Source organism: Elephas maximus, chromosome 3 (assembly GCF_024166365.1).
Source record: "Elephas maximus indicus isolate mEleMax1 chromosome 3, mEleMax1 primary haplotype, whole genome shotgun sequence".
NCBI classification, from domain to species: Eukaryota; Metazoa; Chordata; class Mammalia; order Proboscidea; family Elephantidae; genus Elephas; species Elephas maximus.
In genome coordinates this window covers 84435562-84452252 of record NC_064821.1, presented here as the reverse complement: position 1 = coordinate 84452252, position 16691 = coordinate 84435562, and the positions used below count along the sequence as shown (strand labels likewise).

At 38.1% G+C, this 16691-nt stretch overlaps 1 protein-coding gene across 7 annotated transcripts in view; it reads right to left on the bottom strand.

The window, feature by feature from the left end:
- LOC126072973 (phosphopantothenate--cysteine ligase) overlaps positions 1-16691 on the bottom strand; it is a 151784-nt gene that overhangs the window by 29178 nt on the left and 105915 nt on the right. For 6 of the 7 annotated variants that reach the window (XM_049878968.1, XM_049878969.1, XM_049878971.1 and 3 more), the window contains exons 9-10: positions 11226-11435; positions 8796-8950 (exon numbers count right to left, since the gene is read on the bottom strand). In XM_049878968.1, coding sequence (XP_049734925.1) covers positions 8796-8950; positions 11226-11435 — 365 coding nt within the window. Of the gene's footprint in view, positions 1-185; positions 308-8795; positions 8951-11225; positions 11436-16691 lie in introns of those variants that run through there. The other variant, XM_049878975.1, reaches the window with a different exon arrangement.

The window sequence follows — 16691 nt, the reverse complement described above, 5'->3', positions numbered from 1 at the left end:
AAGGACCTCTTTAAAACTGTTGAAAGGCAAAGATGTCACCTTGAAGACTGAGGTACGCCTGACCTAAGCCATGATATTTTCAATCCCATCATATGAATACAAAAGCTGGACAATGAATAAGGAAGACTGAAGAAGAATTGATACCTTTGAATTGTGGTGTTGGTGAAGAATACTGAATATACCATGGACTGCCAAAAGAACAAACAAATCTGTCTTGGAAGAAGCACAACCAGAACGCTCCTTAGAAGCAAGGACGGTGAGACTGCATCTTACATACTTTGGGCATGTTGTCAGGAGGGATCAGTCCCTGGAGAAGGACAGGATAAAGTACAGGGTCAACAGAAAAGAGGAAGACCTTCAATGAGATGGATTGACGCAGTGGCTGCAACAATCGGTTTAAGCATAACAATGACTGTGAGCATGGCACACGACTGGGCAGTGTTTTGTTCTGTGGTACATATGGTAGCTATGAGTCAGAACTGACTTGACAGCACCTAACAACAACAACATGCAACAGAATACTATACTACTGTTTAAAATGATATTATGAAGCTAGAAATTAATAAAAGAAAGATAGATGGAAAATCCCAAAATATTTAAACAGCACACTTCTAAATAACATATGGGTCAAAGAAGAAGTCTCAGGAGAAATTTAAAAATATTTGAACTAATTGAATATAAAATAAATAAACGTATCAAAATTTGTGGGATGCAGTGAAAGCAGTGCCTACAGGGAAATTTATAGCATTGAATCCATATATTAGAAAAGAAGAAGAATTTAACCTCCCACTTTAGGAAACTGGAGAAAGAAGTGAAAATTAAATCAAAAGTAAGAGCAGAAATAAGTGAAATTGAAAACAGGAAATCAATACAGAAAATCAGTGAAATAAAAATCTAGTTCTTCGAAAAGATGAATAAAATTGATAAACCTCTAGCCAGGCTAACCAAAAAAAAAAAGAGAAGACATAGATTACCAATATCAGAAATGAAAGAGGGACCATTACTACTGATCCCATGGACATTAAAAGGATAATAAACGAATAGGGTGCACGTCACGTGACATTTCCAGAAGTGAATCTTGGCCTCCTTCGCCCTCATTCAATAGTCCAAAAATGTTACTTTTGATCATCTTTATATACTAAAGATACAAGCCATGGTCAAAAACTCATGGGTTGAGTTTGGTAGTAGCCTGCTAACTGGAAAATAAACAATTGAGATTGTACATTTGTTTCTATTAATTTAAGTTGATAATTACATCCCCATCACTTTTGAGTCATCCATTAGAACCTTGAATCTACTGAAACTGTCCATAAATCACATGCTGTCGACTGGAAGCATAAACAAAGTGAAGCCTACACTGGCATAAATGACATCGAGTAGCTATCAATAGGAATCTTGATTCAATCTGCATTGACATAATTATCACAGTCTTCTGACTCTGGCTTCTAACCGGAGGAGTAAACAAAGTAAAACTGGTACATGATTGCTCTTGGCTCAACAGTTGTATGTGAAAACCTTACCAGATCATCATAGGTGAAACTATTGAGCTATGTCAAGTCTGTTTACTTCATAGTCTAATTTATGGCTTATTAGCACCAACGTCTTTAGTCAATGATCATAAGTCACCTTAGTCATATGCTTGCAAGCAACATGTAAAAAATAAAGGTATGGGGCACTTATGAAAATAAGGCACGGGAGGGTTGTGAAGTTTACAAAAATACATATAACATGTGTGTTATTTGCCTAAAATATGATAGATCCTTTTCCTCTAAGAGTGGGAACAAGGCAAGTATATCCTCTCTCACCACTCTATTCGGCATTGTACTGGAAGTCCTAAGCTAGTACAATAAGATAAGAAAAGGAAATATGCGAGGTATACAGATTGGGAGTAACAAATAAAAGTAATTTGCAGATAACATGATTGTCTATGTGGAAAATCCTGAAAAATAAAAAAATAAAAAAACCTGGAGCCAACAAGTGATTACAGCAACGTTGCAGGATGCAAGGTGCATATGCAAAAGTCAATTACTTTCCTATATACCAGCAATAAACAATTGGAATCTGAAATGAAAAATGCAGCCACTTACATTACAACAAAAAAAGAAAAACAAAAATTACTTCAGTGTAAATCTAACAAAACATGTACCACATCTATATGAGGAAAACTACAAAACTCTCATGAAAGAAGTCAAAGACCTAAATAAATGGAGAGGTATTCCATGCTGATGGATAGAAGACTCCTGAAACATCTCAACTGGTATTCTGTCAGTTTCCTGGAGCCGTGTTTTTTGCCAACGCCTTCAGTGCAGCTTAGACTTGTTCCTTCAGTACCATCAATTCTTGATTATATGCTATCTCCTGAAAAGGTTGAATGTTGACCGATTCTTTTTGGTACAGTGGCTCTGTGTAATCCTTCCATCTTCTTTTGATGCTTCCTGCATCGTTCAGTATTTGCCTCATAGAATCCTTCAATATTGCAACTCAAGGCTTGATTTTTTTCTTCAGTTCTTTCAGCTTGAGAAATAATGCTGAGTGTATTCTTCCCTTTTGGTTTGCTAACTCTAGGTCTTTGCACATTTCATTGTAATACTTTATTTTGTCTTCTCGAGCTGCTGTTTGAAATCTTCAGTTCAGCTCTTTTACTTACCACAAACTGACAGACGAGTGGTGGTCTAGAAGACAATGTAGGAGAAAATCTAGGTGACCTTGGGCTTGGCAATGACTTTTTTGATACCAAATATAACACGAAAAGCATGATCCATGAAATAAAAAATTGATAAGCTAAACTTCATTAAAATTTTCTGCTCTGCAGAAGACACTGTTACGAGAACAGAAAGATGGGCCACTGGGAGAAGGTATTTGCAAAACATGTAACTGATAAAAGAGTTGTATCCAAAATATACAAAGAACTCTTGAAACTCAACAATAAGAAAACAACCTAATTTTAAAATGGACAAAAGATCTAACAGATACCTCACAAAGAAGATACAAAGACAGCCAATAAACATGAAAAAAAAAAATGCTCAACATCACATGTCATCAGGGAACTGCAGATTAAAACAACAGTCAGATACCACTAAACACGTATTAGAATGGCTAAAATCCAAAGCAATGACAATACCAAATTCTGGTAAAAGTGTTCAGCAACAGAAAGTTGTTTTTACTGGTGATGGGAATGCAAAATGGTATAGCCACATGGGAAGACAGTCTGACAGTTTCTTAAAAAGTTAACCATTTCAGGCTTACCATGAAATCCATCAATCATGCTCTTAGGTATTTACCCAAACGAGTTAAAAAACTTATATCTACACAAAAACCTGCACATTAATGTTCATAGCAGCTTTACTCATAACTGCCCCAAACTGGAAGCAATCAAGATGTTCTTCAGAGAATGAACGGATAAACAAACTGTGGTAATCCATTCAATAGAGTATTACTCAATAATAAAAAGAAATGAGCTACCAAACCATGAAAACACATGGAGAAAACTGAAATGCATATTGCTAAGTGAAAGAAGTCAGTCTGCAAAGGCTATATCCTGTATTTCCAACTATCTGACATCCTGGAAAAAGCAAAACAATAGAAACAGTATAAAGATCAGTGGTGGCCAGAGGCTCAGGGAAGTGTGGGAGGAATGAATAGGTGGAGCACAGAGGATTTTTAGGGCAGTGAAACTATTCTGTATAATACTGTATTGGTCGATACATGACATTATACATTTGTCAACACTGATAGAACAGTACAACACAAAGAATCAACCCTAACATAAACTATGAACTTTAGTGAATAATAATGTATTTTTTCATCAGTTGTAACAAATGTACCACACTAATGCAAAATATTAATGATGGGGAAACTGTGTGCAGGGGAGAGGGGATATATGGCAACTCTATACTGTCTGCTCAATTTTCTATAAACCTAAAATGGTTCTAAAACATTAAGTCCATTAAAAACGCTACTATTAAGATTATTTAACTAACTCCATGGCACCTAACAACAACATCAGTTAGGTAAAGTCTAAAAAGATGAGTGATAATTCCAAGTGTTGGTGAGGGTATGGAGAAAAAGAATCTCTTACACCTGTTTGGAAACCCCGGTGGCGTAGCGGTTAACAGCTATGGCTGCTAACCAAAAGATCGGCAGTTTGAATCCACCAGGTGCTCCTTGGTGGATTGACTCAACAGCAACAGGTTTTTTTTTAATCCGTTTAGTAGAAAATAAATTTTATATCATACATCAAGGTTCATCCTGTAATGGAAAGCTAAACAATTGTTAAAAAAGGGCAATATGACAATACGGAGAATTTAGTAATGATTATAGGTGAGGGCTGCACAACATGATTAATGTAACTGGTATCACTTGGGGTGTGATGGATTGCTTTCGTGTTGCCTTTCTCGCCATGGTCTTGTACCTCCCACCCAAGCGATGGGGTGGGGCCGTGCAAATAGGGTAATTGTGGCTCACCAAGGGAATTGGTCAGTTTTGCCATCCTGCTGGGCTTGAAATGAGCCATGCCAGAGGTGGGAGAGAGAGGATCCCACTACCACCAAGGAAGAACAGCCAGTAGTAGATGGCGCATCCTTTGGACGCATGATACCTGTGCTGAGAAGCTCCAGGCCCCAGGAGACAGACAGCGAGCTGTAACCCTGAAGACAGTGAGAAGCAGGGGCAGACAAACTACGGCAGGAGACGGCATGATGGGCATCCCAGCCCACAAAGCAAGAAAGCTGAGTGTCTAAGGTGCCTCTGGGGACTTACTGGCAGGGGCTAAAAGAGCTTTGTAACACATGCCTGAGCAGGGCAGAGGCAAAGGGGCCAGAGAGAGGCCCTGTGGCACAGCTGGGAAGAGGTTGTCCTGATGGAAGAACTGAATTCTGAATGTTCCTGAGCCTGAACTGTAACCTGTTACTTCCCTAATAAACCCCATAATCTTGAGTACCGTCTGTGAGTTCTGTGTGGCCATTGCAACGAATTATCGAACCCAGCAGAGGAGTCAAAAGTGCCATGGGAAGGGCGGTTGGTGTCAGAATTGGTAAAGATGGCAGAGAGAAGAGGTGTGTCTGAACCCTACCTCATGGGAATCAGCCTTGGGCTGTTGACCTTGATTCTCTTTCTCCACTGTGAAGTTAGAGGAGGCCAGATACCTCTAACACACCATTTTTACACACTAAATTGTAAATGTAAAAAATGTTGAATTGGCAAATGTTGTATTATATATATATTTACAACAATAAAAATCATATAAAAAAAGCCAATATGTACTGGCATGGAAAGTTAAAAATGATGATGATGGCACCAACAATAACAATAATGACATCAAATACTGTAGTAACAACAACAACAACAACACTTTATAGTATAGTGGTTTGCTAGGCTTGGCTAGGCTGAACCTAATAACAGTAACATCAAATATTGCAAGAGCAACAACAACAACACCTTTACAGAGCAGTGGCTTTGTAATGTGTCAACTTGGCTAGGTCAAACAACATTTCCCAGAATTCCCTACCATGTATGTTTTTGGTTAGAGTGTGCCACAGGAGATTTTTATGGGCAGTTTAGAGGGTGGAAGTGAAGCAGTAGTCTTCAAGCATAAAAAGTAAAATGGCTGCTGCTCAGTAATCATTAATTCAGTGTTTATGATGATTTATAGAACGTAACTACTATGTGTAATGAGAATTGACTGTATATATCAAACACTTAAAAGTGGCTATTGCTGAAAGGTAGAATTCTGAAAGACCTTTGCTTTAATCTTATATAGCTGTTTAATATTTGAGCAGTTATAATTGTAGCCAAGGTATTTTCAATCACATCATATGCAAGGGGAAGCTGGACAATGAATAAGGAAAACCAAAGAAGAATTGATGCCTTTGAATTATGGCGTTGGCAAAGAATATTGAATATACCACGGACTGCTAGAAGAACAAACAAATTTGTCTTGGAAGAAGTAGAGTCAGAATGCTCATTACAAGCAAGGATGGCAAGACTTCATTTGTCTCACGTAACACGTTATCAGAAGGGACCAGTCCCTAGAGGACATCATGCTTGGTAAAGTACAGGGCTTGCAAAAAAGAGCAAGACCCTCAAAAAAATGGATTGACACTGTGGCTGTAACTCTGGGCTTAAATATAGTTAACAACAACAAAAAATATATATATATAGTTAACAGTTGTGAGGATGGTGCAGGACCGAGCAGTGTTTCATTCTGTTGTATACAGGATCACTGAGTCAGAACTGACTCAAAAGCACCTAATAACAACCACAACAATTTAATTGCACTTCCTAGAATTTATTCCAGGAAAACGATAAAAGATGTACACAGAAATCTAGCTACAAGTATATATATACTATGCTATTGTTTGTAAAACCAAGAAACTGGTAACAATCTAAACGTCCTACAATAAATAGTTGATTAAATTATGGTATATCATTAAAATAATGTTCTAGGAGATTTTTTTTTTAAATAATATTTTATTGTGTTTTCATTTAAAGTTTACAAGCAAATTAGGTTCCCAGTTAACAATTTCTACATAGATTGTTCAGAGACATTGGTTATATTTTTCACAGTGTGTTAACATTCTAATTAATTTCATTCTGGATGTTTTGCTTCCAGTAATCTGGTTTCCCTGTCTTCTTACGCCTTCATCTTTGCTTTAGAGTAACTGTTGACCATTATTTTTTAAAGATTTTTGTTTTAAAGGTGTGCAGCACTCACTGATAATAGTCTTTATTTTATGAGCCAATCTGTTATTCAGCTACAAGGTGACCTCAGAGGGTAGTTTCGGTTCAAGGTTTATGGAGTATCTCAGGGGAGTCCTCTAGTCTCAACTGGTCCAGTAAGTTGGACTTTCTAGGAATTTGAGTTCTGTTCCACATTTTTCTCCCCTTCTATCAGTATTCATCTATTGCGGCCCTGATCAGAACAGTCTAGAAGAGTTTTTAATGGCAGGTAAAGACGATCATAACATTTTATGTGGAAAAAGCAGGTTGCAGCCTAATTATCTAAATTGGGGTTGTTTTCTTCCAGGTTACAAAAGAATAAGTCCTTTTTTGTGGAAAAAAATTTTCCTACATATTTCATTTTCCTACCAAACCAAACCTGCTGTTGTCGAGTCGATTTTGACTCATAGTGACTCTGTAGGACAGAATAGAACCGCCCCATAGGGTTTCCAAGGAGTACCTGGTGGATTTGAATGGACAACATTTTGGTTAGCAGCCGTAGCTCTTAACCACTATGCCAGCAGGGTTTCTCATCTTCCTACAGTTGCAGTTTAAAAATTGCTTCTACATATTTCTTCTTAGCAAATCTTCACAAAGTTTGTATGAAATTGCTATTACTATTCTCACTTTAGAGATCAGGAACCCATGGTTCAGAAAAGTTAAACAGCTTTTTTCCTTGTCCAATTCATTGATTACATCTTTTATTTCTTCAAAAACTTCACGTAGTTATTTTACAATCTGTTCTTGGTAATTCCAATTGCTGAAGTTCTTGGGGGTTATACATCTCTTGTTTGTTTGTTGCTTCTGCTGACTTTCATTCATGGTAGCCAAGTTCCTTGTATTGTTTGGTGATTTTTGATTTTAAGCTTATATTTTATTAAATTTAATATACGGGAATCCTTAATATCTAAATTAAGGTGGCTTTCCTCCAGAGATAATTTGGATTTTCTCAGTTGGGAAGTCAAGGGGCTGCCTACTGGGGAACATTTTAGCCCCTTCAAAGTCTTGGCTTAATACTAGAGTCTCAGTATCAGGTATCCTCCCTTGTGTGGCAAGCTCCTGGCTTCCTTTCCTGAGCCCAGGGCTGATACTGTTATTTGCCACTTGACGTGCAAGTTTGTTCACTGCTCATCGTTTTTATTTTAGTTCATTGTATGTTTGCTGTAGGGCTTTCTCTTGCTTTCTTTTGAGCAATGCTATAAAAGGTGTTCTAGTAGCTTATTCAGGATCTAGTCACATTATAAGAGGAGCATAGTCTGCCATCCTGCTAGAAGTGACGGTGAGACAAGTATTTTCCACTGCACCCCACAGCCTCACTGACTGAATTCATTATTCGTTCATTCATTTAGTTGAACACTCATTCATTTAATATCTACTAAGTACCTATGCTATTTACAGGCTCTATGATAGAGCTTTCAGCTATAGCTGAAAGACAATTTCTGAGCTACATAGTACATACAAATAACTGCATATCTTTTTAGGGGATAAAACCATATTTTTCTTAAAATATATGTGAATTACTCTGAGTACCATATAAATAAGCATCATTTACTGAAGTTTAGGACAGCCCACAGGATCTATTAATAAGAATCCTAATAATAGTCATAATAATTTTAGAAAAAAATATGACAGTAGTAACAGGAACTATTGGTAGCAGGTTGATGATAATTAAGATGCCTGGAACTTCTTTGAAGAAAATCAGCTGATAAATATAAAATACTAATTTTGTCCTAGTCTGAATTTTGTGCCAATTATATTAGAGAGCTAGAAAAGCAAATCCCAGAGTATCATTTTTCACAGGCAACCCAGTCATTCAAAAAAATTTACTGGTTCATCAGTTGTGTGCCAGAACAAGATGAAATAACCTTTGCCCTTAAGGATCCCACTTTAGTGCGAGAGGCGAATAAGAAAATGAACAATTAGAATACAGCATGCTAAGTGCTGTATATATAAGGTGTTGTGTGACTGAGTTTATCTCAGTGGGGACGGAGAGGAAATATTACATTACTAAATTCACACTGCTGGGGAACTCAGTCATGGTTTAACTCACAGGAAACTAAGATCTTTGCTCCTCTCACCTCTTCTGTTGCTCTTCCTGATATTGTTGCTTTACTTTAGCTTCATTTTCTATTGCTTCTTTTATTTTTTCCTCTAGTTGCTTCCTCCCCAAAATACAAGTGTCTGTGAGACAGACCTTTTGAGCATGTTCTAATTTCTGCTTCAGCTCCAAAATCTTGAATGAAAAAAGATTACGAGAAAAACATTAAGAGTGTGATCTTTTCTCCAGTTAGAGAAATACCCTATAAACATCAAACATAACAGTGTTAACACAGAAATCTGATTTAAGTAAAGAGTATGGCTTGGTTTATTTCAGTTTTAAAGTAAATTACTTAATTTTTGCAATATATAATACATTCATATAGCTCAAAATATGTGCGTGTGTATAAATGTAGCTATATAGAGAAAAGTCTCTTTCCTATCCCTGTCCTTCCTTCCTTCCAGTTTTCCCCCACCAGGTAGGTAAAAGTTAAAGCACTTGGTGTTGAACCCACCAGCTATTTCATGGGAGAAAGACATAGCAATCTGGTTCCGTAAAGATTTACAGCCTTGGAAACCCTATGGGGCAGTTCTAATCTACTCCTACAGGGTTGCTATGAGTCGGGATTGATTAGATGGTAACAGGTTTGGTTTTGGTCAGTGAATGGAGAAGAATGTTCTGGATTAACCAATCCCTGGCAGCTGGGCCCATGCAGAGTCCCACATACCATAAGCGAAGATGCAGGACGACTCAAGGACAGTGGCCAGCCATCTGAGGCCAGCTCAAGTTTCTTGGAGCTGACCCATTTAGGTCTGCCTAGGCAGGGTTCTTACTCAGTCTTAATGCCACAGATATTCAGTCTTAATGCCACAGATGAAAGTATTACTCCACTGGCTTTTCTGTCAAGCACATATGCCAACTTTTGAACCCATCATCCAGTTTTAGAAAGAGAACATTTCCAATACCTTTGAAGTCCACTCCGTGACTCTCTGATTATCCCCTTCCTTCTCTACCAGAGGAAACTTATATCTTAAATAGTATGTTAATAATTTCCTTGCTTTTTCTTTTTATAATATATATCTCTAAATGGTATGGTTTTTATTTTGCAGCATTTTAATCTTTATATCATTGGAATCATACTGTGTTTTTTTACTCAACAGTGTATTGAACTACAGCATACACCTGTAGTTCATTCATTTTTGTTGTCATGTAAATATACAATAATTATTTATCCGTTCTCTTGTCAGTGGGTTATTTCTAGTTTTCTGCTGCTTGGAACCATGCTACTATGAACATGCTTGTATTCCTGTCTCCTGATACATATTTTTAGAAAAATAGTTTCTCTAGTGTTTATGCCTGGTAGTAGAAGTATTTGGTTGTACAGTATACACATCTTTACCTTAACTAGATAATGACATATTGCTTTCCAAAGTGTTTATACTAATTTGTCAGTGTGTAAGAGTTCTTGTTGCTCCAAATCCTTGCCAATATTTAGCATAGTCTAAATTTAAAAATTTAGACCAATCTCTAACAATTTTGCCTTTTTTTTTTTTTTAACCAGTTTTGCCAATTACTTGTCATTATGTGTCAGAATCGGCTCGATGACAACGTGTTTAATAACATATATACAGTAAAGTGCATGTGTCTTAAGTACACAACTCAATGAAGTTTTACCTGTATACACATCTCCCACACCAAGAGAGAGAACACCTCAATAGGACAGAAGGCTCTCTCCCAGTCAATACCTCTCACAAAGGTAACCACTATCCTATAACCATAAAAAAAAAAAAAAAAACCATAAAACCATAGCTTAGTTTTATTTACTCTTCAACTTCATATAATTGGAATCACACAATGAGTTCTTTTGTGCTGGCTTCTTTAGCTCAACATTAGGCTTTTGAGATTACTCAGGTTGCTGTCACCTACTTTTTGATGTTTGCTTTATATGTTTTGACAGAAGGATTTATTTTTTCTGTAAGGTTTGACTCTCAGACAAAGAAACTGATAAAATTGCGCAACTGTTGTATACTGCTGTCACCTCATGTTAGGCAACCTAGAATGCAGGGACAATATTTCAAAACGGTTTATTTCACAACACAAATTCCTCTAAAAAAAACTATAAAAATTATAAAAACAGCCAACCAAATGAGAGGAGAATAAGTACTTTGAAAATTGAAAGTATAAAACAAAAGTGATATGATCGCAGCTAGTTCTTTTAAGTTCATGCTATTGCTTTAATGTAACTTATTTTTAAGTTCATGCAGTATTTAAAAACACTCAAGATTTACCGGAATTGTGGGAGCAGGCGAAGTCAAAAGAGAGGAAACAATGGGGATAGTAAAGAAAAGAACCTGGAATTCTATCAAGTTTGTGCCATATCTGCTTCTTAAAATCCTTAGGGAAACAGGATTTCAGAAGCCATTCCAGTACGTTCTATTTGATACACATAAGTTTATATGGGTATAATTACCTTTTCCTCCGCATCAGCAACTTTAGATTTCTCCTGAGCCAACTTTTCCTGTAGGTTGTTCTGTGATTTAATGCTCTCAGCCTGTTTAAGTACTTCCAACTCCAATTCTTTGATTTTCTGCTGACAGTGCTTCCATTCTGCTGTGAGAGAAGAGCACATCTTGGCACTGTCTAATAACTTCTGCTGGGCCTGCTTTAGTTCAATTTTTATCTAAAGATGGGGAATAAATAAGAATGATTAAAACACACACACATTTAATGAATGTAAATGTGAGCCAGAAAAAGCAGCTTTCAAAGGAAGGAATACAGTCCCCCAAAACTGACAAATACCAATGTCACATGGCTGACTGCCTCTCTGGTGCTGCCATGTGTTAGTAGGTTTGCCAAAGTCTAGGAAGCCAGACAAAGAAAGTTTCTTAAGACTTTCTATACACACATGGTCTAAGCATTTTCCATCCTTTTTACAATCTGCTCCACGCTGGCTTTCATCCCCACTACTCCGATGAAACTGTTTTTGCCGAGGGCACTACTGACCTCCCCATTGAGCAAACACATCCAATGGACAACTGACCTCTCAGTGGCATTCGCTGTCTCCATATTAGAAAGCTCTTCTCTCTTGAAGTCTATAATACCAAACTCTCCTCGATTTTACTTACCTCTCTGCTTGTCCATCTTGGTCTCCTTTGTAGACTCCTCTAATGCTACCTGAACTCAAATATTACTGTACTATCTCAGGCCTTGACAGCAGATCATTCTGTCCCTAGATTTATTCGAATGTTTTTAAACACCACCTTGATTGTCAACAACTGCCAAAACAAAACTCCTGGATTCTGCCCATCCCTCTGAAATTGTCCTTATGTCTTACTACTTTTAGTAAATGATGCCAACATCCAACCTTCTGTTTAGGCCACTAAATTGAAAGTTACCATTGAGTCTTCCTTTTCTATCATGAGCCAATTCCAGTAATTCAGCTCATGCTGTCACTCTACCTCTACAACATATCTTTCATCCATCCGTTTGTGTTGTTTTGCCACCAACCTGGTCTAGATCATCATCTCTAGCCTGGACTATAACAATAGCGTCTGTGCTCGTCCTGCCACTTCCATTTTTGCTCCCTTCTAATCTATTCCCTCGGGAAACCCTGGTGGCATAGTGGTTAATAGCTATGGCTGCTAACCAAAAGGTTGGCAGTTCAAATCCACCAGGTGCTCCTTGAAACTCTATGGGGCAGTTCTATTCTGTCCTACAGAGTCACTTTGAGTCAAAATCAACTCGACAACAGTGGGTTTGATTCTGACTCATAGTGACCCTATAGGACAGAGAAGAACTGCCTCATAGGGTCTCCAACAAGCAGCTGGTAGATTAGAACTGCTGACCTCTTGGTTATCAGCCAAGCTCTTAATCACTGTACCACCTGAGCTCCAACCAGTGTATACAACAAGAAAAAAGAATGAAAGGCATAACATTTGGAAAGGAAGAAAGATTATTTTTATTCTCAGATGATATGATTGCTTGTACAGGAAATCCTTAAAATAATATATGAACAAATTATAAGAATTAATAAAAGAATAAAACAAATTTCTTCAGAAAAAAGTAATTATATTCCTATATATTGCTAATAGTTAGAAAATCAGATTTTAAAAAATTATCATTTATATTAGTATTGAAAATAACTCCTACTAAAATGTCCAACAAAAGACGGATAAGACTTCTACAGATAAAATTACAACATTGAGAGAAATTAGAGAAGACCTAGATAAAGATACAGATACATATGCAGATATATTTAATAAATTAGAAAATTCCATATCGTAAAGATTTAAAATTTCAAAAGGTTGTGTGTGAGTGCATGTGCATATGTGTGTACCTAGACAAACTAATAAAATTTATATAGAACTACAAATGGACAAGAATAGCTAAGACATCCTAGAACAGGGTAAAAGGATTTTGTCTATCAGATATTAAGATTCATATAAAACTAAAGTAAGATAGTATGGTATTGGCACAAGGACAGACAAATAGAAAAATGGAACAGAAAAGAGAACTGAGAAACACACCATACACATACAGGTATTTTTTATGACCTAGGTGACAATGTACTGCACTAGGAAGGAGGTGCCATTTCAGACAATTAGATATCCATGTGGAAAAAAAAAAAATTAGACCCTGTGATGGTTAAGGTTATGTGTTGACTTGGCTAGGTCACCATTCTTAGTGGTTTGGCAGATATTATGTAATCATTTTCCATCTTGTGATCTGATAGGAGCAGCCAATCAGTTGAAAGGGGAGTTTCCTTGGGGATGTGGCCTGCATCCAATACATATTGATATTCTGGCAAAGCCTGCTCTCTCTTCATCCTGCATTTGCCTCGTCATTCTCTGACCTCTGGTTCTTGGGATGCGAGCCAGCGGTCTACCACCTGCTCTGCAGATTTTGGATTCGCCATCTCCCACAACCCCATGAGCCAGCAGCCTGCCACCTGACCTGCAGACTTTGGGTTCATCAGCCCCTGCTACCACAAGAGTTAGGAGAAGCCTTCAACCTGTTGCCTGACCCATGAATTTGGGTCTTGCCAGCCTCCACAACTGCATAAGCCATTTCCTTGAAATAAATCTCTCTCTGTATATATGCTTCACTGGTTTTGCACCTCTAGAGAACCCAGCCTTAGGACAGACCCCTACTTCACAGTATACACAAAAATAAATTCTAGGTAGATTTTAGACTAGAATTTGAAAGGTAAAGCTTTTAGAAGATAATGTAGGAGACTATCTTTATTACCTAGAGATAGTCAAAGATTTCTTAAATCATACCACAAAATCACTAATTACAAAGGAAAAAACTGATTAATCATGCTAGATTAAAATTAAAAACTTTGTTTCATCAAAAAAATCGTATTAAAGGAGTTAAAAAATGTAAACCAGGATACATGAGGAAATGCTCTTGATCATTAGCCATTAGAGAAATGCAAATCAAAACTACAAGGAGACACCATCTCACTCCAACAAGACTGGCATTAATCCCCAAAACACAGAACAGTAAATGTTGGAGAGGCTGTGGAGAGATTGGAACACTTACACACTGCTGGTGGGAATGTAAAATGGTACGACCACTTTGGAAATCGCTTTGGTACTTTCTTAAAAAGCTAGAAATGGAACTACCATACGATCCAGCAATTCCACTTCTTGGAATATACCCTAGAGAAATAGCCTTCACATGAATAGATACATGCACACCCATGTTCATTGCAGCACTGTTTACAATAGCAAAAAGATGGAAGCAACCAAGGTGCCCAACAACAGATGAATGGATAAATAAATTACGGTATTTTCACACAATGGAATACTACACAATGATAACAACGATGAATCGGTGAAACATTTCATAACGTGCAGGAATCTGGATGGCATTATGCTGAGTGAAATTAGTCAGTTGCAAAAGGACAAATATTGTGTGGGACCACTATTGTAAGAACTCAAGAAATAGTTTAAACACAGAAGAAAATATTCTTTGAGAGTTACAGGGTGGGGAGGGAGGGAGAGAAGTATTCACTAGATAGTAGACAAGAATTACTTTAGGTGAAGGGAAAGACAACACACAATACAGGAGAGGTCAGCAAAACTGGATTAACCAAAAGCAAAGAAGTTTCCTGAAAAAACTGAATGCTTCGAAGGCCAGAGTTAGCAGGGGCGGGGGGTCTAGGGACCATGGTTTCAGGGGACATCTAGGTCAACTGGCATAGCGAAATGTATTAAGAAAACGTTCCACACCCCAGTACGGTGAGTGGCGTCTGGGGTCTTAAATGCTAGCAAGCGGCCATCTAAGAGGCATCAATTGGTCTCAATCCACCTGGAGCAAAGGAAAATGAAGAACACCATAGACACGAGGTAATTATGAGCCCAAGAGACAGAAAGGACCACATAAATCAGAGACTACATCAGCCTGAGACCAGAAGAACTGGACGGTGCCCAGCTACCAAAGATGAAGGCCCTGACAGGGAACACAACAGAGAATCCCTGATGGAGCAGGAGAACAGTGGGATGCAGATCTCAAATTCTCATAAAAAACACCAGACTTAATGGCCTGACTGAGACTAGAAGGACCCCAGAGGTCATGGTCCCCAGATCTTTTGTTAGCCCAAGACTGGAACCATTCCCAAAGCCAACTCTTCAGACATGGATTGGACTGGACGATAAGACAGAAAATGATGCTGGTGAGGAGCGAGCTTCTTGGCTTAGAAAGACACATGAGACTACGTGGGCACCTCCTGTCTAGAGGGGAGATGAGAAGGCACAGAGGGACAGGAGCTGGCTGAATGGACAGGGGGAATACAGGGTGGAGAGGAGGAGTGTGCTGTCTCATTAGGGGGAGAGCAACTAGGAGTACATAGCAAGGTGTATACAAATTTTTGTATGAGAGACTGACTTGATTTGTAAACTTCCATTTAAAGCACACACACAAAAAAAAGTAAACTATAGAGTAGATGTTTGTAATACACACCTGATAAAGGGTTCATATATAAAATCTCCTACAAATTAACAGAAAAATTAAAAAGACAGTAATCAAAAAAAAAAAAAAAATGGACAGAACTCTTGAACAGGTACTTCACAAAATAGAAATTCAAAGGCTAAATAAAGACATAAAAAGCTGTTGACCTCATCGGTATGCAGGGAAATATGCATTAAAACTGCAAGGAGTTACCACTATACTCAAATACTACACTAGCAAAAATTTTAAAGTGTGACAGTACTAAAATTTGGTGAGGATGTGGAGCAATGGGAACTTTCATATATGCTGATGGGAGCATAAAACTTTAGAAAAGAGTTGAAGTTATTCATACCCTATCATGCAAGAATTCTACTTCCAGTATATACCCTAGAGGAATGTGTTCTTTTTTTTTTATGATAATTTTTATTGTGCTTTAAGTGAAAGTTTACAAATCAAGTCAGTCTCTCACACAAAAGCCCATATACACCTCGCAGTTACTCTCCCCCTAATGAGACAGCCTGCCCTCTCTTTTCGTGTCCATTTCGCCAACTTCTAACCCCCCTACCCTCTCATCTCCCCTCCAGGCAGGAGATGCCAACATAGTCTCAAGTGTCCACCCGATTCAAGAAGCTCACTGCTCACCAGCATCCCTCTCCAACCCATTGTCCAGTCCAACCCATGTCTGAAGAGTTGGCTTCGGGAATGGTTCCTATCCTGGGCCAACAGAAGGTCTGGGGGCCATGACCACCGGGGTCCTTCTAGTCTCAGTCAGACCATTAAGTCTGGTCTTATGAGAATTTGGGGTCTGCATCCCACTGCTCTCCTGCTCCCTCAGGGGTTCTCTGTTGTGTTCCCTGTCAGGGCAGTCATTGGTTGTAGCTGGGCACCATCTAGTTCTTCTGGTCTCAGGATGATGTAGTCTCTGGTTCATGTGGCCCCTTCTCCTGGGCTCGTAATTACCTTGTGTCCGTGGTGTTCTTCA